A 22,495-nucleotide genomic window follows, 5' to 3' on the forward strand; every position below is an offset into this window, starting at 1 on the left:
TGTTACAGTCCTAAGGAAAATCCTCTGGTTAAGCTGATATTTCGTTACAGAGTAAATCTCTAATTAGCAGCAATTTTATTGAATAAAGATCTTTGATAACTCTAATTAAGTACCCTTGGTAACTATAACATTTAACAGTGTCTCACGAAAAGGAGAAATTACTTACCTTCTGAGTAAGTAGTGCTTGTACAACTTGGTTGGCTACCTGTAAGAATAAATAAAGGACATTTGAGCCATGTATCAGATTGTGTTTGTGTGTGCTTTCTAAGGGTCATAGCTGAGTAATACAGCATCTGCTTTGAAGAAGAAGAAGAAGAGTTTGGATTTGATATCCCGCTTTATCACTACCCAAAGGAGTCTCAAAGCGGCTAACATTCTCCTTTCCCTTCCTCCCCCACAACAAACACTCTGTGAGGTGAGTGGGGCTGAGAGACTTCAAAGAAGTGTGACTGGCCCAAGGTCACCCAGCAGCTGCATGTGGAGGAGCGGAGACACGAACCCGGTTCCCCAGATTACGAGTCTACTGCTCTTAACCACTACACCACAGTGGCTCTGAATGCAGAAAGTCCTGGCTCAATCTGTGGCATCTCCAGGTAGACCTGGAAACCCTGAAGAGCCACTTCTACTTAGTATAGACCAGTATTTATCAAACTTGTATATTCAGCTGCTAGCTAGGGATGATGGGAGTTGTAGTCCAACAACAGCTGGCAACCCAAGTTTGAGTAACACTGAAGTTCGAACATTTGCAGTTTGAATCCGTTCGACGGGGTAAGCTCCTGTTGCTCTGTCCCAGCTTCTGACAACCTAGGAGTTCGAAAGCATACCAGTGGAAGTAGATAAACTGGCACCGCTGTGGCAGGAAGGTAAACTGCATTTCCGTGCACTACAGCTTCCATCACGGTGTCCTGTTGCACCATAAGCAGTTTAGTCATGCTGGCCACCTGACCTGGAACGTAGTCGGTGTACAAACACCAGCTCACTCAGCCTGAAGTGAGATGAGCGGCGCACCCCATAGTCCCCTTTGACTGGACTTAACCATCCAGGGGCAGCGGAGTAGCACGGGGGAGGTGCTAGCCACCATAGGGTGGTGCTAGCTGTCCATGGGGGCGGGGAAAGCTACCCACTGGGCAGGGGCCAGCTGCCTCCCTGTGTGGAGGACGGCCACGACTGGGATGGAGGTGGCGGCTAGGGCGCCCTACAGGCCACGTGCCACACACGTCCCATGCTGCATCCCTTCCTCCACTACTGTCCCTTTACCTTTTACCTTTACCTATAGACAGTGCAGAACCAGATGGATCAATGGTCTGATTGGGTGAAAAGCAGCTTCCTGTGTTCATACAGATAATTTCCTTTAGGCACACCTGGAGGGGTTGTGTTTTTTTTTTAACTTCTCTTATCTTCACTAGAGTTTCAGATTCTACCACTTCCCTTGAAAACCTCATTTTGTCCCAAATTCTGGAGTAGTGTAAGTCACAGGACTTGAAAAAACCAGTACTATTCAACTGATTTTGAAAGAGATATCATCAATTTTGTTCAAGCAGAAGGCCAGGCCCTGGATGTTTTCATGAGGTCTAATTGTTTCTTGATTCAATATTGACAAAACAGAACATCTGTCATGACAGCAAGATACTGTTAAGTGCCACTAAAAATTAAAATGCCTACAGTCATCAAATGTGCTTGGATGGCACTCACGCCACACTTTAAATTTATTTGCATCAGATTACAAAACATTGATTAGTAGAATTGTGTATACAACTAGATTTTTTAAAAAAAACAAACACCCCACCAGATATTAACATTTGTATCACACATTTAATTATCTAATACCTTATTTTGTTCAAAAAATGACCTATTTTTGTACACACTAAAAAACCTTATGTTGTCAAAGCAGAGCCCTATCTGAAGCTTATTCATTTGAAAACAAGCATACCTAGCAGTTAAAAACAAAATTCCACTTTCTTCTCAACAACTTCATTGAAAAAAAATGTAACCTGAAAAAATGAACTGAAGCATGAGCGGAAATTTCAACCTAAGTAATTCTGCTCCTGTATGATCCAAGAGTTTGATTTGATTCATACACTTATAACATGACCCATTATCACTTCTCCCTTTCCAGAACTGGTCTCTAACCTAAGGCAACTAGGGAATAAACCGTCACATAAAATAGTTCTGTACATGATTTAATACAAGACACAGACTAATACTGCAGCCATAATAACCCACAGCAGTAAATATATTGCATCTCTGAAATCCATGTGTGTTGCCCTATAGGCTTTAAGAACTGACGTCCAACAGCATTCCTTCTAGCATGTATTTTTAGTTGTAACATTGTTTGGTGTACCTGAAAATTGAACAAACCCATCCAATACATTACTTCTTTACGAAATGACATGACATGAAGCCACTTATTAGTAAAATAAATAAATAAATAAATAAGCAAGCAAACAAATAGCTATGTTCAAAACCCTACAAGGTTCTGCAGACTGTGTCCAAGTCATTTGCAGCAGTTCTGCCTGCATAGTCACTGAGAGCTGTGCCGAGTGACATAAGCAGAAGAGGGAGCAGTGCAAGCACTTCTGATCTGAGTAGCTGAAGGTAAGGCAACCTAGTGGCAAGGGATGTTGGAGAATTCTGATGAAAGTGGAAACAGGAAAAGGAAATTGCTGATGTTCGCTTTTTCATCCCATGCCCAGAATGGAAATAAATCTAGCAAATACAATTAGTATTCATGTCATTGCTGATTCCAGTCTATCAATAACATGTTAATTGATCATGGCTCCCCCCCCCACTCCATTTACAATGCATTTCCTTTTTACTGAAATCAATGGGGTAGAATAACAATAATCCCTTTACCATCATGCAGAAATCCAAGATCTTTATACTTGGAAAAGCTGAAGTAGTTTCTCCATCATCTTAATTTAAAGAAACTCGCCATAACAGTTTTGGAGGATTTCTGGCCAATCTAAGAAAGAATAGCAACAGAGCTAAAATAATCCAGGATATATTTCCAGTGACCTGGTCATGTTTTCGAATGATGAAGAATAAGAATAAGCTTTTATTATCTTATTTGCATGGCATGTTAATGACAGCTTTTAGTTGCTTTCAAATACAAGTTAAACATTGGTGGGATCTTTATATTTTGTCTGGCTAACTGCAAATGCTAGTATAGTAATTATAAGATGTTATAGTGTGGTGTATCACATTGCCCTGATAGAATGCAGCTGAGTCTGACATAAATCTTTACTGGCATAATAACATGAATAAATATTATACCACTTCTTGACAAAAAACTGACAATCAATTTCCAGAATAGGAAACTAGGATTAAGCATTTAAACCTCAGGCCCCTGAGGTAGAAGAAGGTAATCCTGTTTCTTGCATTAGGTTTCCTAGAGACAAGGAGATGGGTTTAGAATGTATAGATATATGTATTGAATTTTAAATAAATGAAGCTCATCCTTATATAATGCATTGCAGCGCTATTTACTTTCAAGTTCAATCCAAATGATTGATCTATCTACTTTAGAGGAAATAGCAGAGATAGACAACTAATTTCAAAACAATTGTTTGTTAGGATTACTATCAGAATTTATAAGCGACTGTAATTGTCTCACATTCTGATTCCCCCCACCCCGCCCTTTACGACGACTGAATTTTATGGGTAGATACACTCACAGAATATTAAATTGTATTTCAGGGCAAGAATTTGTAATGCAGTTATGAAGGTTAGGTTTATAATAAACAGAGAAAAAAGCATATGAACAAAAGGGACATTAAGATTTTTAAATAATAATGAGGGCCTGAATCCAGCAATTTTGCACCTCAGCTCTGTCTATCAGTTTATTTGATGAGGTTTTGTGCCTATACACAAAGTCTGAAACAGCTGAGTAATTCCCATGCCATCAAATCAAATTAAAGTTTATACAGCTGATATTATTGAGATGGGAAGTGCCACTTTTGTGATCATCTACAACTACTCAACTCTCCAATGTATGTTGTCTGCCCAGCAGCAAACCCTTGTGCTATTAATCTGCCCATAAACCTATTCCAAAATTCATACCATAAACCTGGCATCAATATGGGCTGCCACAGCCACTGGAAAAAATAAAACAGCTCGCTTGTGCATGCCCACATGCGATCAGAAGATTTGTGTGTCACTTCTAGGTATGCAGTAGCATAGTGCTGGGAACACTTTCACCTCAAACTACATAGAATATAATTCTTGTGTGAGCAAAAGAATTGAATTTTGTAGTTGTGGCTATATTTTTCCCTGCTTGATAAACCCCCAAATCCATATAATCAGAAGCAGCAGTTTATTAAATAGGTCTATATCCTAGCTGAAAAGTTTCTGTAGAAACTTGTTCCAAAACAGCAAGTACCCTCAACCTATATGTGGTACTTAATGGTAGTAGGTTTCTTGGTGGAAGGGATAGTGTGCATAGTCTCCCAGCTGGGGGAAATGGTATAGCTGGACCTGGTTTTATAGCCTTTGACATAGGAAGTTCCCAAGAAAATGAATGTCTAAACCTATTCTTCAAAGCTACTTCTGACAAATATTGTAAAAAATGGGGGGGAGGATCCCTACAATCTCTATTTCAATTTTCAAGATTTGCTCTTAGAAGAACAGGATGAGAATGTCTTAAACTCAGGTGGTTAAGCAGGGTCTTGTGAGACAGAGACCCACTAACTTTCAGTATCAACAGTTTCCCAGCTGATATGGGAAATACAAACTTGCAGACTGAGCTTAGGTGATTTTGGGAGGGGGGGAGGAAATAGAACTAGACATGGGTCACAATCCAAGTTGATATTATTCTGGGATGTAAAATCTCCAAGTTGTCTGGAATGCCTTAGATTGTTCATGCCTAATTAAGGCCAACAAAAGAAGAAAATGGTTTGGAAAATCCTTTTTCATTTGGGATGCAGAATATTTCATGGGTAAAAAGGATTATTACTAGTACCATAATCTATTGCTGTACTTCTCAAAATGTAAGTCAATGGCATCACAGAGTTGGTTTGTTCAAAGTGAGCATGGGTCTTGAAGATAAATGCAAAGATCCAATGACTTTTCAGTATTGCATTATGGATTTAAATTAACCAACCCATATTAAAGACAAACTTCCTCGGGTAGATCCACTCAGTAAAAGAACAGGAGCACCACTGGACCATACTACATGGGAATCAAATCTATCATTCCATCCAGGATTTGTAGGTGAAGCTAATAACAGTATTTAACAATGGACCTTTAAAAACCCCAAAAAACTCTTTTGTCTCAAAGGGAGCTCATTCCACTGCTTCTATTCTACTTCTGAATTTATTTATTTTTTAATCCTGTATATGTCCCAAGGGAAATCTAGAATCCTAAACAAAACTACAAAAATTGTATATTCAAAACTACAAAAATAGTATATTCAGAATTATTTTATTATAAACTGATTAACAAATAAAAATGTAACCCAATAAGAAAGGGAAGGGTTGCTTATTGGAAAAGTGACAAAACACTGATCCACCTTACTTCATCAAGGCAACGTTCATACTGTTCTCTCTGATTTTCATTTTCCATAGCCAGTGCGGAATTCTCTGCCTGCAAGACAGAAAAGTAATGCAAATTAATCAGTGGGCATGGTGTGAAACATGACAACCCAATCAATACATTTACCCTATACACCTCCTCAGGATCCAAAATAAACTCAGGGTGGGTGTGTGTGGATAAATAAATAAACAATAAACTAAATCTATGTGCTCTCATTTGCTGTTACAAATAACAGAAATTCTATTAGCTTTATGAAATTACCACAAAATACATTACAATTTAGAGAACGACAGACATTGCTATTCTACACATCTCTGTAATCTATTCTTGGCAGATGCAGAAAACAGCCTTTAGTATAAACACTGCAGTGGATATTTTGCACATCAATTTTCTTTTATTCAAGCTTGCCAAGCTCGAATGCTTGAAAATCATGAGTCAGGGGCATTCTCTTCCCTTTCCAAACCACAAAGCTTAGCTTAATATTAAGAGATTTAGAGATACAATAATAAAATGCAATTTCTTTTTATCATCTGAACATTGCAGCATTGATGGATAGCACAGCCGTATTTTAGGAGTGGTTTTTCTTTCTGATATCATAAAATCTAGAAATGCAGCACACACTTTTCTCTTACACTGGGTGCAATGGCTCAAGCCTATTTTGTCCAGTGTAATAGGTGGACAGTATATAAGCTCACCTCCAATTATCATAAATATATATAAATAGAGTTCACTGCTGTAAGACTGGAAGAGTTGATAAAAATGCAGGACACAATCTAGCCAGTATGAAACCTCTCCTTTCCAACTAAATAAAGTCACATTGAAAACAGCAGAACTTTAACACATGGATGGTATAATATACAAATTGTGCAATGTGGGAGCTTATCAGGGAATCCAGAAATAGAATTTGAAATCTCATTATCTGAGACTGGCACTTGACCTAAAGAGTAATCTGTGACTGCCTGCAGAGTTCCCAAATCTTTGATCATGCACAGATAGAATAGGGGCATCTAATGTCAACCCTTTTAGTGACATCAGCATGAAGTCTCTAGATTGCACAGGCTAACTATAATGTACTAAGACCTTGACTATCTCATGTTGCCTGGCAAACATAGCAGCACCTCCTCTCTGCTGCACTCTAGGCTCTATCTCACACCTTAGCGTAGGTAGGGAGGGGAGGAATTATAGACAAACAGCAAATATAGCCTTTAGTGTTATGAAAACAATACAAGCCATTGTGATGTCAAACTTTCACTTCCACATTGAATTATGGTCATCTTTACAAGTAGAAGTTCCTTATGCCATGGCTAGTGACTGTCTCTGGATTAGAATATTAACCTATTTTAATTTTCTAGATTAGATCAGATTGTTTTTGATCTGCCACTCTGAAAAGAAATGTCACCACTAATCAACACAGCTGAACAATAGGGGGTTATAAGAGGAACTATTTGAATAGGCAAGGAGTGCTGGTTTGTCAACTATAGCTGTCCTGGACCAAGACAGCCTGTTATCAATAACCCATATTCTGGATATCTCATGGCTGTGGGACTGCAACATGCTCTACATGAAGATGTCCTTGAACATCATCTGGAAGCAGCAGCAGGTGCAGAATACTGCTGCCAGGTTAAGTAGCTGGGTAGTGAGATGGGATAATGGAACACCAATGCTAGATGATGTGTCCTGGTTGCCTATGTGCTACCAGGCCCAATTCAAGGGCTGATAACAGTTTACAAAGCCCTAAATGGCTCTGGTCCTGATAAAATGCAGCAGTGCATCTTCTAATACCAGTCACTGCAATCCTTAATGGGGGGGGGGGGGAGTGGGGCTCGGCTTGCAATCCCTACCAGGATTCATGGAGAGGGGATGCATAAACGGCCTTCTCTGTGGTGGGTTCTTTACTTTGAAATAATCTCCCCTTAGTTATGTCTGTCTTCCATATTTTTGGTTCTCAGATTCAACTGAAGACACTCATTTTCCCATGCATTTGCATTTCATTTTTGGGACTCTTATCCCTAGCAGGGCTGCACATCAAGCTATCTTGTTAATTAAATGTTCAGTTTGTGTGTTTTTTTTACTGATGGTTGATGTATTTTGTTCTTATGTTGTCATATTTCACACTGATGTTCTTTGGAGTTAGGAAAATTCAAAAACCAACCAACCAACAAAATCATAAATTTAAACTATTCATTATTTTATTTCTGCAAGATATAAAGCCTTGTTTCACTCCTGTAAAATATTTGCTTGTTTCTTGGGAGAAGTCTTTTGGGATATGGAATCCCTTTCAAATGTATTAGGACCAAATAAAAGTTCTAAGCCATCTAGGCAGCAGTGAGTCTAAATAGTAATTCCTCCAGAGGCGGGAACAAAATAAAATAAATGTTCAAGCAAAAACAAACGCTAGCCTTGGGAATCCAGGCATGATACCTGGTGCTCTATGCATAACCTTCACATCACGTAACCATGACACCACAATCAATACCACACATAATTACAACCATTACATAGTTTACATTGCTTGCTTCTCTTTTAATGTTCTGACAATCTATGAAAAGTGTTGGGGGCTTTTTTGTTATTGGTAATGAAATCAAGTTACGCTAGGCTTGTGCTTACACATTAATGCTGTGATCCAAATAATTAATTGGCATGCAAGTAAGAGGACCAGATGCACAGCTTGAGCTCCCCCCCCCCAAGTTTTCTCTGAAACACTGCTCGTTCCCAAAGAGGCAGGCTGACATTCATCTTTAAAAAGGGGTCACTTCCCTCACACCAACACCCATACATCACTTCTTGGTACCATATCTACTTTGGTTAAATGATGAGAGCTACAGAGTGAGGTAGCATTCCAAAAAGCAACCATACTCGTGTTATACAACCAAATTGTTGTGATAAGAGGAGGGAGAAAATCTTCATCATATGCTCTGGAATAATCACCTCCATATTAGTGTACAGCCAGCACACAATGAGCCTACTCAGGGCCAAATTAATTGTAGAGGCGAATGTTGCAACTGTATTCCAGGGCAATGGATTCAGGGGAGTAGGCACAGCTGGAAAGGAGATGAAGAAAAGAAGTGACAGCAGAACTCAGAGTGGGAGGGATTGGTGTGGGATGCCATCCCACTTTGTGGCAGACAGAAAGCTATGCCACTTGTACATGTGAAATTAAGATACACATTTTTGCCCTTACGTGTATCATTTTACACTTGTTTACACTGAATTGCATTTGCCATTCACTCAATATGTAGAGGTCCTTTTGGACTTCTCATGATCTCATTTTATTTTAATGATCCTTAACTGTTTAGTAACATCAGCAAACCTGACCACCTTGCAGCTCACCCCTAACTTCATCGATCCCAATACCAATCCTTGGGAGACTCCACTTTCTACATCTCTCCATTCAAAGAACAATCCATTTATTCCTACTGTCTGCTTCCCGCTACTTAACCAATTCCTGATCCACAAGAGGATTTCTCATCTTATTCCTTGACTGCTAAGCTTACTTGGGAATATTTGGTGAGGTACTCTGGCTTTTGAAAGTCCAGGGATACAGTGTCAACCAGACCACCTCTATCAATATGTTTGTAAGAGAACATGTTAAAAAGCAAACTTGATATATCTGAACGTTGAACTTTTAAGTCTGAAAATGGATTTGAATTTACACAGCTGGAGACTCTTCTCCATTTTGCTAATGCAGTGATTTAGATATTTACACATATTTTTTTTTGCTGATTTGTACTCCCTGATCAGAGAAACAAGAAAGTAGTGCTTGCTTGCATATTTTTTGCTTAGCCTTTGTTCCCCAAATACAAAATTAAGAAATAAGGATATGAGAGTCTTACAACTAATAGTATAATAATTTGATAGGACAAGTTAGAGAGATATCCATAAGGATTCTGATCCTAGAGGTTTTAAATATCAACTAACTGGAATTTATGCAAGTTTGATGCCTATCCTTCCCGTGATTGCTGAGCAAATCATATCCATTTATTTGACATTTTGTAATAGGGACTGAAATAGGAAGGCAACGCTTCAATGACTTCATTTAAGACCCTCCTGCCAGCCCCCTAAGGATGAAAAAGCAATGGCTAAATACATTAAATCACCAATAATGTAGCAGAGCATTGGAGGTAAAAATAAAATAAAACTGTAAAATATAAAGTCTATTTTCTGTTTTGCACCTTAGCCTAAAAAAATAGGATTTTATGTCACTCTTAGCATGTATGCTTCATACCTTTCTTCATCTCTTGGAAATCCATTATTCTACATGCTTGTGCCTAGATTATGCTTACCTCATGTACTGTCCCGTGTCTATAAATGAAAGAGTATCTCAACAGCTTAAGATGAGCATCATGAGAAAGAAAGTTTGCAGAATTATGTAGGGGAAACATGTATGTAAAATTTCTTCATGGCATCAGTTATCTCACAATAGGCTGAGATTATTTTTTTTAAAGTCTTGGTGTTTTCAGCAATATTTACATTTTAAGCAAGTGATAGAGTTGTTGTTTGCTGAGCATCACTTCAGATTACAAAATAAGCAAGTGTTTCCCTTTTGTACACCTAAATCCTAGACACCAAGCACTATAGATTCAGCTCAGCTCTTGTGCCAAAGCCGCAGAAATGTATAGGGAGACATAGCATGATAGAAGCACCATGAATGCTTTTATGCTGTTCTTATTTTCTTATAATCTGTGCTTTAAATTTTGTATGTGTGTTTTTCTTCTTTTGTTTGTAAGCCACTTTGAGATACAAGTGTAGTATTACTCAATCAAACAAGCAAACTATACAACTGAGAAGGAAAACAAAGAGAAATGTTTGGCCCATTTAGTTTGTCTATAACTTGGGCTTGCAATATATTTTCCACCCAAGTCCTAGATTTCATACAGCCTCAAGCATGGGCTGGTCATGCTATGCTTCCAGATGTCCTATTCTAGTCAACAGGTAATGGAAAAAAAATAGGTATAAAAGAAGAATTCCTGGATGCCAATATGAAGGTTTGGGACAAGTACGCTTTGGTGAGAGAGCACCAGCAAAGATTTAAAACCACAAAATATATAGCAAAGCAATTTCAGGACATATAGGCTCTTAGACCTTTAAAATATGGGCTTAGTTAGTGGAGAAAGCTCCTAAATTACTGGTATAGGAACTTGAGAGGCTTGTAAGAGCCATGGGGTTTGAGCTTGGAGCGAACAGCTGAGGCCTCTTTACACACTGAGTTTCTCAGGTAGACTGAAGAATGATATGCTTGATTGCCTTCTTCTCAATGCGAGGGGGAATGACCTAGCGAAGCCTGGCTGGACAGCTTACTCTATGGCATTAACTCCTTCATGTGTGTTTGTTATATAAGACTAGATATCCCACATTTTTTTCCTGGTCACTGACAGCACAACTGCCTGAAACCTGGGAGGAAAAGACATAATGCAGTCTGCCTTACTTCTACCAACACAAGAGTTTATCAGGAAATGAAAGTTTTCAAAATCTTTGACGATTCTACATGGTTGTTGTTTTTATACTACTAACAAACACAGTCTTATGGTTTGGTGCTTAATATGTACCTTGGAGGCAGTCTCCTTTCCTATCTTGTTTTCTTTAAACTGCTGAGACAAGCACTTTATGCATATGAGCAATAGTAAAAAAAAAACAATTAAATGAGGGGGGAAATTAGTCTGGAGAAAATATACTTTGGACTGATGTCCCTCTGCAGATGAAAGATAGCTATCAGTGAAACGAGGAAGGGAGTTTTAAAACAAAACAAAAATATTCTTCCCCAAGTAGTTCTCTGCCCAGATCTGTTCTGGAGAGTCTATGGAACAGGGGGGTTGGGGGGCAGTGTTGGGAAATCACCAAAAATTGTTCCCTTCTACATTCCACTGATGGATGCTTTGTCAGTGGAGGGACACCAGTTGTATACCATCCACAATTTGAAAGCTGTATAATCTAAGTGACTTGAGGGTTAATATTAAAGATTTCCAGTTTGGTCTTGTCTTTACACCAGGCAAGTCTACAATTAGGAAATCATTTTTTAAAGAAAAAAGCAGTATTATGTGTACATAATGCATTGCTTCTAACACAATCACACAACCAAAATATGTGGTTATCTTTATGTCTTCTTCACATCAGATTTTAGGTATCTAAAAACTGCCACAATGACTACTGTCCAATCACTGTTCTCTTGGTTAAATTCCACCTAGCTAGTTCAGACCCATATAACACAGCTTACATTGTACAGTAAATAAGAAGCCATCAAAGATAGATTATTGTGGTTTTCAGTCACTGCTTCTCATGACATAACATATGGTTTGGGTGTATGTCCATAAATCAAAGGAAAGGAAGGAAGAAGATTGCTTACCAGTTTTAGTGGTTTCTCATTTTGACTTCAGTTGGGCCTTTAATGTAGGAAGAATTCATAGGTGTCTGTGCTATTACAACTAAAGCCTCACAGCAAACTATTTTCCATTGAACCATTACCCACAGCTATAGCATCAAGTGAGCCAAATACACCATGTAACACTAATTCCCATTAAAGGAGTCATTTACATATTGCTCCAGTGACTATTAAGATATTAAAAGATCTGACTGGTGTGCTTACATTGACAGGTATTTCTGAAATAGGGGTGGGAAAGCAAAAGACTCACCAACCACAAAATTAAATATGAATTTTGTTTTTGACAGCAATGCGATAATCTTAAGAAACTTTAAATTACCTTCATGAGATCTGGCTCCCCCCCCATCTACAAAGACTCTCCTCCCTGGAAGAGAGGGGAGTGGTTGTGGGCGGGAGCCCGAGCTCCGCCCCTGGCCGGGGGCCTTAGCCCCCGCCCCGCCTCACCTGGCTGGCGCCCACACCCACCGGAGGCAGCCAACCAGGTGTCTCCGGGGGGCGTGTTTAGCAGCTTAATGCTGCGGCTCCAGCTCCGCCTCCTCCTCAGTTGTCGTCGTCCCGCAGCGAGTCACCCACCTCTTGCCCATTAACCTTATATCACGTGTCCTTGTGTGTTTATTTCACATAGCGGGGGTCGGGCCCTCGATCCACAATCAATTCAAAAGGAAACACATTCAAATCATTTTGAATGAAACATGCATTGCTGGTGGTTTGAAAAAAACAAAACACTAAGGGATTAAACTCTTTCATACATACCATATGTTGCATATGTTCAGCTAGTGATGGCATCCTAAGATCAATTCTGCCTTTCTAACACCGTGCTCTGGCTTGCCTATGCATGGCTTGCCTAGCCTGAACTGATCTAATGTCAGTAGGCATCATAACCCAGATCTTTTCAACCTTTTTGGGTTCACAGCTCCCTTGACCAACTACATTTTTTCTGCAGCACCCCTGTGGGGCTCAGAAGCTCAGTAATGCCACCCCTTGCCTGCAGAGCCAGCAGCCCCTCACTCCTTTTTGAACACTCTCCCTTGTGGAGAGTTCCCCCAGCATCTTCTCTTCTCCCCTATCCTTGGGAGTCCTCTGGACAGCTACAGCTGCCGCCCCTGGTCCCTGAGCTGCCCCTCCTACCACAAAGAGAGGTGCCTACTCACACTGCCCCACAGGGGCCTGGGAAGCACCCCCTGGGCAGCCCCAGAGGCACCATTCACATGGGGAGCTTGTAGCCAGGGCTGCTGGCAACAAACAGCTGTGCAGGCCTTTGAGAGGCAGAGATGTGAGAGGGCATCAGAGGAGGGAGGTAAGATAGGAAGGAAAGAGGGATAGAGGCCAGTGTTGCCCGAGGCAGCCCTGACTATCATTCAAGGCACCCCAGAGTGCCATGACACACAGGTTGAAAACTACTATCATAACCCAAGATCCCTGATTTTGCTGGACAAGAACTATGGGGTATTTGGCTAAGTATGCAATGTTATCAGTAAATATATGTGAGCCAGCTTTATAGAAAGAAGCTTGCGAATCACAGTCAGAGTGATGCAATGTTATTATTTCACCACCTCGTAAGAGATATAACTAAAGGACTTAAAGAGGTGACTCATATGTTCAAAGAATGGAAGGAGAAAGAACTGAGAGGACTAAGGCCTGCATATCCAGGAGGAATAATAACAACAGCAGCAGCAGCAGCAGCAACAACAACAACAACAACAACAACAACAACAACAACAACAACATCTTGCTGAGTTCTTTAGAACTCAGTTGAACTGTCAAATGATTTTTTGTAATATTCTTCATGATATTATATGATTATTTATTTATAAACGTATTTATATACTGCAATTTCATAAATATTATCTAAGATGGTTACAACTACTAACATGCAATAGGAATAATACAGAGATAAAACATCAACTGACTATTACGGAATATGTTTTTCTTAATTGTTTACATAAGCCTGGCAGCAAATGAAAGTCTTCAGCAAACACGTGAGATGTAATACAGACAGTGCGTTTTGAATCTCTGCTGGAAGAGCATTACACAGGAGCACTGAAGGCTCAGTTTTGTGTTGATATTGAATGAACCTCACCAACTTGGGGAGACAACAAACTGTGATCCTTCTCAGTTATCTCCACTTACACATTTATGATACAACTATGGAATTTCACTGTCACTGAAGTCCCTAGACCTTTTACTTACTACCAAGGCAGAATAAGTCACACCAGATGCAAATGGCAATGCTGACAATGAATTAGGGAAGATCATTAACTAGCGCATGGAAAGCTTCAATATTCTAATGAAAACTGAATTTCCCGCAGGAGGAAAGAGGAGGGAAGCATGCAGAGAGAAAATTCTGCTTGGCACACCTATAATTACAGAGGAACAAAAAGCAAAAGGGAAGCGAAAGTGGTAGATAAGGAGCGGGCAGTATATTAGCTACTGCATCAGCACCAAGGGAAAACGAAATGAGGGTTTAAAAGGTCTTGTGTCAAGTTGAACCCCAACTAGCAACTAAAAAATCTTTGAAGGTATCACTGATAAAGGTCAAGGCAAACAGAGTTATGACAGTGAACTTTAAAAACACTGACAGAATTCTAGAACACTAGTTACCATGTACATTTCCTTGTTATTCATACTAAACTATTAGTCTCTTTATAGAGAGGATTATTGATTTACACAGAGACTCATTTAGCATGGCCCATTCAGTACATTAAAGTTGTTCAAGTACTTCAAATGTACTCAACATCTTTAATCTTTTTTATTTGTAATTCCCTACATTCTGTGCTCCGATGTACAGACACTCCACCATTTAACGCTTTCAACAAGAGGCTTGAAAATTTTAAAGAAGGGCATCCAGTTCTCTTCATTTTTTTTCAAATATTCAAGGCCTGCATAACTAGCTGCTTGCTTTACCCCCCCCCCCCAAAGAGAGAGAGACAACAACATTATCCTGTTTAAGTCCTGGTAAACACTTGGCCTTCATTTCCTTCTGCCTGGATTGATGCACCAGTGACAAGGTGTACTCTCAGATGTCACCTTTTTACTGCTTCTTATTTCAGCAGGTAGAACTCAACCACCCACCCACATCTGATTGAGCTGCTCTCCCATCTTTATCACAGGACAGCTGTTTATAGACACTACAAATCAGTTTGGATCACATACACCCCAGGCTGGAATTTTAAAGGCGACAAAAGTACTCAGAGTGTCTTCTGGAACACTCAGCAAGTAAAAACACATCAATTAAAATGTGACATCTATTAGCAATTGAACAGAGGCTATAAGGCTTAAATTTAACAAACACTATATTGCAACTACAGTAGGAGCACAAGATGCCCATGGCTCAATTTACTTTTTGGAGAGTTTTATACTATAGCCCAATAGATCTTTGTTCTATATGTACTCTTGATAAATTTGTACACTGTGCTGTTAAGGAATATATCTACAGAGGTGGAGCATTAAGAGTAGGCAATGCTACTGGACTACAGTTTCAGTCATCCCTGACTATTGGCCATGGTAGTTGGGTAGTTGAGGCTGATGGGAGTAGAATTTCAACAACATGTGGAGGACCACTGGTTCCCTATCTCTGTGCAACATGTAGGTTAGCTTTAGGGACAGTGACTGGCCCAAGGCTACCCAATGTATCAACAGCTTTCCAAGCATTTTGACCAAAACAGCAGGTAAAAGCAGTGATTTAGAAAAGAAGCAACCAACTCCCCCCTTTCCTGTGTCTCACAGATGGTTTTACTTAAACCTATGCAGAACCAAATATTGAGTTTTCATAATGCACATCATAGAATAACATATCTACCAAGTTTCTAGTTACAGGTAGGTAGCCGTGTTGGTCTGCCATAGTATCTACCAAGAAACACATAGGGTTGGGACCTGTGGAAGCTCCCACAGGAAGAAAGGGGAAGCTGATTTTTCCCAAGTCATCCAGCTTCTGGTGCTCCTTCCCTTGCTGTTCCAGAGGGTCTCCAACCACCCAGAGCAGCTTTCTTGGGAACAGGAGCTGCCTGAATATGAAGAAATCCCAGTCCCATTCCACTACATCCAATGAGCAGATTTCTACACAGAAAATCTCTAGGTCCAGTCCTCATTCATATATAAGGGAGACAGCATCTATGTGCCCCACAACTGGCAACTAAACACCTTCTTCTCCTTATACACAACCAGCAACTACTTTAGCTCTGGGTTCTTGTTTACCATGATTTGCCACTTTGTCAGATGACACTCATTATTTTAACATTATATCTGAACAGTCCACTGTGTACAGTTAGGCTAATTGGGAGGTGATACATAATCAGAAAAAGGACGCGGGTGGTGCTGTGGGTTAAACCACAGAGCCTAGGACTTGCCGATCAGAAGGTCAGCGGTTTGAATCCCTGCAACGGGGTGAGCTCCCGTTGCTCGGTCCCTGCTCCTGCCAACCTAGCAGTTTGAAAGCACGTCAAAGTGCAAGTAGAAATAAGGCCAATAAAGCGAGATGAGCGTCGCAACCCCAGAGGCGGTCACGACTGGACCTAATGGTCAGGGGTCCCTTTACCTTACATAATCAGAAACTTATAAGCCATATTGATAGGAAGACTGAAGTGCTGAAATAAAATTGTAGAGGTAATAAATTTTACAATATGGATTTAAGAATAAGGATTTAAGGGTATACATAATTTAAGACTAGATCCTGCTGCAAGAAAATTGTGAGTGATACTGCTAGTGAATTATACTTAAACACGGAAGTCAGAATTATCCATTGGTCATCAATTGAGAGAAAGAAATTAAAATAAAATTTCAGTCAAAATCAAATATGACTGCTCTGACTACATGCAAGATCTTAAAATGTGCTTAGTAAAGATTAGTACAATTAATTGATTTGTGTGTTTGTGTATTTTTAATATGAAATATGACATGTCTATTATTAACCAGCTTTACTCTTTAATTGCTAATTAGTGAATGAACAACTTCATTTTGAAATCTATACATTGAAGCAAGATTTATAAGATTGCAATGACTGGACGAACACACAACACCTGTCTTACAGCTGTCTCTGTAAAATGTTGAGCCTCAGTTTTTCTGAGATAATGTTAGGCATTTCTGCTGTGCTTGCATAATATTTTTCTCAAAACATGCTCTGATTTTTAAAAAAAAACTTGTGCAAGAATCATAACATCCTTTATTGTCTTTCTGTTTACTGCATGATGGTTAAGACTGACAAGCCTTTAAAACCTTCAACATTTTCTTTCCTGGAATCGCCGAAATGTCTGGAACTGACATTTCAAGAGAAGGTTAAGAACAATCTCTGGCAAAATAGAATGTGCCACATGCGTGGACTCTTCTGCCAGAAAACAAGTGATCCTGGCTTCAATGTTTAAGCTGTTTGGCCTTGCAAAGTCCATCCATGTTAAATATTGTTACTGATACAGCACTTGGACAATTTAGAACACTACGTGGATCGTTAAGGGAATTTGCTTAGTTTCTCAAATCCTTTGGCAAGCTTACAAATGGAAGATTCCAGCACTTAACCTACGTACATAAAATAAATAGCAAAATAAAAAATAAAAAATGACATACCACAATCTTACATGCAGTATTAAGTAAATATATAGAACCTTTTTATGCTGATCAAGGAGTATATGTAGAAACACAAAATGGGTAGCATACATATTTAAAACATAGATATTCTTTAGATGGGGTGAGAGGCTATGATGATGTTCCTGCATTGCAGGGGCTAACTGATCCTTAGGGTCCCAACTCTACAATTCTATGATACTAATAGATGAGAATTAATGTTATTGAATATTTCTATATTTTATTAATAATAAATACCCAGAGCACAGGATTTGGAATTCTTGGGGTGGATGTCCTTAAAAAGTCAATGGAGTTCTTCAGTAAGATGATCAAACATGGCAGACAAACTTCTGTGAAAGACAGGTTGTCTTCCATTACCAACCTTCCCCTGTAATGTGTAGTCACAGGAGATTATGGACAATATTCAAGGGTGTACTCACAGTTCAAGTGGAGCAATCCTATGATCTGACAAATGTGGAAAATGCCCTGAATAAACTCAATTACAGTGGTACCTCGGTTTAAGAACAGCCCTGTTTATGAACTATTTGGCTTACGAACTCCGCAAAAGCGGAAGTAGTGTCCCGGTTTGCAAACTTTACCTTCGTCTAAGAACGGAATCCAAACAGTGGAAGGGCACCAGTGGCAGGAGGCCTCATTAGGGAAAGCACGCCTCCATTTAAGAACGGTTTCGGTTTAAGAACAGACTTCCAGAATGGATTAAGTTCGTAAACCGAGGTATCACTGTATACATATTGTCAGGGAACTGCCATCAGGGCCGGAGGGAGAGAGCGGGCTCCAGAGGGACTCCAGAGAGCGCCCCGGGATGGGGAGAGGCAGCCCATCTTCTGGGGAAGAGAATCAGCGTAGCACAAGTGAAGAAGGGGGGCAGATGGGGGAAGCGGCGAGGCGGTCCCATGACTCCGTGCCGGGCACCAGTGGGGAGAGTAGGGGTCCTCCGCTGCCCACACCCTCCTGGTGCAGAAGGCTTCCGCGCAGGGAGAGTAGGCGGAGACTAGGCATCAAATAGCTTCTTTGCTGGAAGAAGTTCAAGAAACGCCCACTGATGGATTCTGCCAGCGATTGAGACAGCCATGGGCGAGTGGCTGTCCGGACAGAAAAGGTTCACTCAGGCAACCCAGCCAGGTGTGGCGCCGGTTTACACACGAGCAACTCCTGGAACCATTACACATATGCAGGGTCTCTTGATAAGTAGATGGAGAAAAAGTTCCTTAAAGTTAGGAATCTGAAAGCTCCTGGTCTAGCACAACAGAAAACCTCAAAGTAAAGCTAAGTATTTTCATAGTTGGAATGGAATAGAATGCAACCAGTAACAGGAAAAACAAAGTAAAATACCATAATTAAAATGTTTTCCAGACAAAATCTACATTTGCTACCACAACAGTGTTGGGAGGGATGCATGATACCCAAGAAGGCAATTCCACTGAGTCATTGTTCTGCATTTTATGCTTTTTAACTATTGAGTATAGCTGTCTTACGCTAAATTCTGATTCACACATTACATCCCTCAGTCACTTCAGCATTTTGGACCTCCTTGCCCTAGAGATTACCTGTCTTTCTTCTGTAACAAAGGAAAGTTGGGGGAGGGGAGAGAAGCATCACAAAACAAGATCACTGCAATGATATCTACCATGAAGTCACAGTAGGTCATCACAAAGATAAATGTGCTATATTTTCAGCAATACTTGATGAATGTGGACTCCAAACCAGAATGGAACTCCATGGCTAACCTGATTTTTTTAAACAAGTGTTCTGCAGGGATCTAACTTCCTATTGCTATTTCAAAGTGCTGCAATGCAGCCCCCAAATCTTGAATGGCAAAAAGAGGTAGGTAAGGGTGGATTCACATATTACTTTTTTAGTGTGCACTTGGCCAGACATTGTACATTTGCATGGATGTAACAGTGCAATGTACACACACAACTTAGATGAGTTTACAACCACATATATCATATTGGGACACTGTGAATGACTCCCTACAGCATGTACACAAAGTGGTAAAAGACACATTTGCCTCAAATAAATGTATGAAGTGACTCTTCAGATGCAATACTCAGATAAAGAAATACAGTGCTACCTCGGGTTACATATGCTTCAGGTTACACACTCCGCTAACCCAGAAATAGTGCTTCAGGTTAAGAAATTTGCTTCAGGATAAGAATAGAAATCGGGCTCCCTCGGCGCAGCAGCAGCAGGAGGCCCCATTAGCTAAAGTGGTGCTTCAGGTTAAGAACAGTTTCAGGTTAAGAACGGACCTCCGGAACGAATTAAGTACTTAACCCGAAGTACCACTGTATGGAATAGAAAATGTTTGTTTGCTCTAGTTTTCCTCGAGCACACATTTTCTTTTAAACCTAGCATGGAACATGAATGTTTAATCTTAATTATGTCACTGGGGCCAATTGTTTGCTGAAAGCAAAAGAACTAAAAGGATGAGCATTGTGCAGTGAGAGAACCTGAGCTTGGATTCACACACTGCATAATTATCATTTTGTTTTCTTCAAATCCCTGTTTCCTTATCTATCCATCCCTTATTAGCATACTCATCTTCTCCTTAAATCTGCTGTTAGGTTTCAAGAGGATAAAGCTATTCTGATTTATTTATGGAAATGAATCTGTCACCAACTTCACTGAGATAGGATTGGTTTTCTGATATTTCACAGCTGGTCTTTTGGAGATGTTCAGAGTAAACACGTGGTTAATAATATCTTCCATTTTGTGGCACCCTGGAAGAATAAGGACTAGAGCTGCAATACCAATTTTCCTGGCACACATCAATTTCTGTAAATAGAACTAAAGTACAGTATAACAGCGGTAAACCTAATTGCTTCCTCTAAATAACATAGAACAGATATATTTCAGTCAACTATCAATTTAAGTTAGTTCCTTAAAGTTTCAGAAGCTGACTCAGTCTTCAGACAATACATTTCATTTCATTTCTGTTCAGAAATCCCAATGACATATCATTCGGAGATAGTTTTTAAAATGTATCACCACAAAACTCTCTCATTAATAGCCTTAATGGTTATCTACATGACAAACAGGATTTAAAGGATTTGCCATTGACCTAAATAGGGCCAAGATTGTACCCAGTGCCATTTTGCAGCATCTCTTCTTGTGGGAAGAAGCACGGGAGCCCCACAGCTATTAATGGAGGCGGGGGGTGGGCAGGCTAAGGATTCTGACATTTAAAATATTTTTGAGTTAGCCCCATGCACTGCTAAAGGTTTCCTATATTACTTTGGTCCAATCACTTGTGTCAAAGAGCTACAGAAATAATAACACAGAGACAGTCAGTCATCTTGAAAGATAGCTCACTTACAGATGTGTTGAGTGAAATGGAAGAAAATACAGCTCATATGCTATCTTGCAGCAATAAATAAGTCCCTGTGCATGGGTAAAGAGGAGCAGAGATCATAGCCAGGAAATATTTCCTGAGTGAGTGAATTATTCCTATAAATGGGTATATTTAATGATGCCCTAAACAAATCACAAGTCATAAGAGAACACACATCAGATCACTTTAGCTGTACTACGTGCAGTCTAAGTCGAGGACACAGAGGGAGGAATTAAATGTCGCACTAAGAAGATGGTTCCCACTGACAAGCCAAAATGGAACTATCTCCCTTTCCCTCCCCACACACGGTTCCAGGCTTCTCCTGCCTCCCACCAGAGCTAATTTCAGGAGGAACTGGAGATGCATGGGAGGAGGGGAAAGCCCTGTTGCACAAGTGGAATTCATTGCATCGGGCTTCCACTGACGGGACAAGTTAGTTGTATTCCACCCACAGCATATACATAACAATCAATCAATCTTTATTCTAGTCAAAGATCAGACAACAGAAATAGCAATAATAGCACATATACCTACATCAGCACCAAGGGGCAGAAGCACTAGACTACAATTTTCAAATTACAAATCCTAAAGCAACTTACAACATCATTTAAGACTATCTAGATATCCTAATCACAAAGAGAGAAATCATCAATACAGTAGTAAAACCAGATGAATTAAAAGCAAATGAAAGCACAGTGAAAACAAGCAAAATATTATCTTCACTTGTCAGCCAAAGACAACCAATTTTTACAGCAGGCAAATAATTAAGGGGGGCAGTTCTGTATCTGAGGTACCACTACTGAAAAGGTCCTATGTGAGCTTTTCTAAGGGAAAAAAGTCAATGCCTTGGACATTCCTAAAGTATATGTCTGGACTGTAGTCTAAGGCACTGAACATCAAAAAAGGGCAAATGTTATAGCCATTTTCAGAAGCTAGAACTCAGGTTCTGATTGAACGTGTGAGCGAGCAGTATTCACGATTGCACTTATCCTCACCCCAAAAAGCATGCACCTTCCCTTGATGTATACACAATGGCTCTGACATTTGAAAAGAAGAGAAAGATATTTGCAAAGAGGAATCAGGAACCTTGTGTACACGTGTACATGTGACGGCACGCCTATCAGCAAGGGCAGAAGCATGCCACACAACATGGGGGGTGGCAGCAAGGTTAGCCAGTGTGGCCCTATGTTTCGAAACAGGACTTACATGTCTAAATGTAACAATCTTCAGGGGAATCTCACCCACTAGTCACAATGTAGCCTAGGGAAGCTAAACAATGGCATCCACCATGAGGAAATCATGCAGATACATTACTCCCCATGGCATTCTGCAGGTAATACCAATGAGTAATTTATTGCTTGGAGGGAGAAATGTTCACAAGGAACAATGAATAAATTAATGTGTGGAGTGCTATGCAATGTAATATATATCTAGGATCGATCATATTTGTTCACACAAATATGCTGGTGATGAGGATATAACCCTCCATATAAGAGGTCACCATCAGGGCAAACAGACTGCTTGACAAAATATAACATCTTCACAGCTTTATTCATACCCTATTTGTCAACTAAAATAACACTGTATGCACCATGACCAACATATCTAAAGGGACATTGATAGCTTGCTTTTCTTCTTATAATTGGAAATATTCAGTGTTGAACTGTTAGTCCTCAATTTCT

At 39.9% G+C, this 22,495-nt stretch overlaps 1 protein-coding gene across 8 annotated transcripts in view; it reads right to left on the bottom strand.

Annotated features, from left to right (window-relative positions):
• The window catches only part of NCKAP5 (NCK associated protein 5), a 558,169-nt gene that overhangs the window by 146,320 nt on the left and 389,354 nt on the right, over positions 1-22,495 (bottom strand). For all 8 annotated transcript variants that reach the window (XM_053405165.1, XM_053405156.1, XM_053405178.1 and 5 more), the window contains 2 exons: positions 5,512-5,580; positions 167-205 (listed from right to left, as the gene is read on the bottom strand). In XM_053405165.1, the coding sequence (XP_053261140.1) occupies positions 167-205; positions 5,512-5,580 (108 nt within the window). The remainder of the gene's footprint in view (positions 1-166; positions 206-5,511; positions 5,581-22,495) is intronic.

This window comes from Podarcis raffonei, chromosome 1, assembly GCF_027172205.1.
Source record: "Podarcis raffonei isolate rPodRaf1 chromosome 1, rPodRaf1.pri, whole genome shotgun sequence".
NCBI lineage: Eukaryota > Metazoa > Chordata > Lepidosauria > Squamata > Lacertidae > Podarcis > Podarcis raffonei.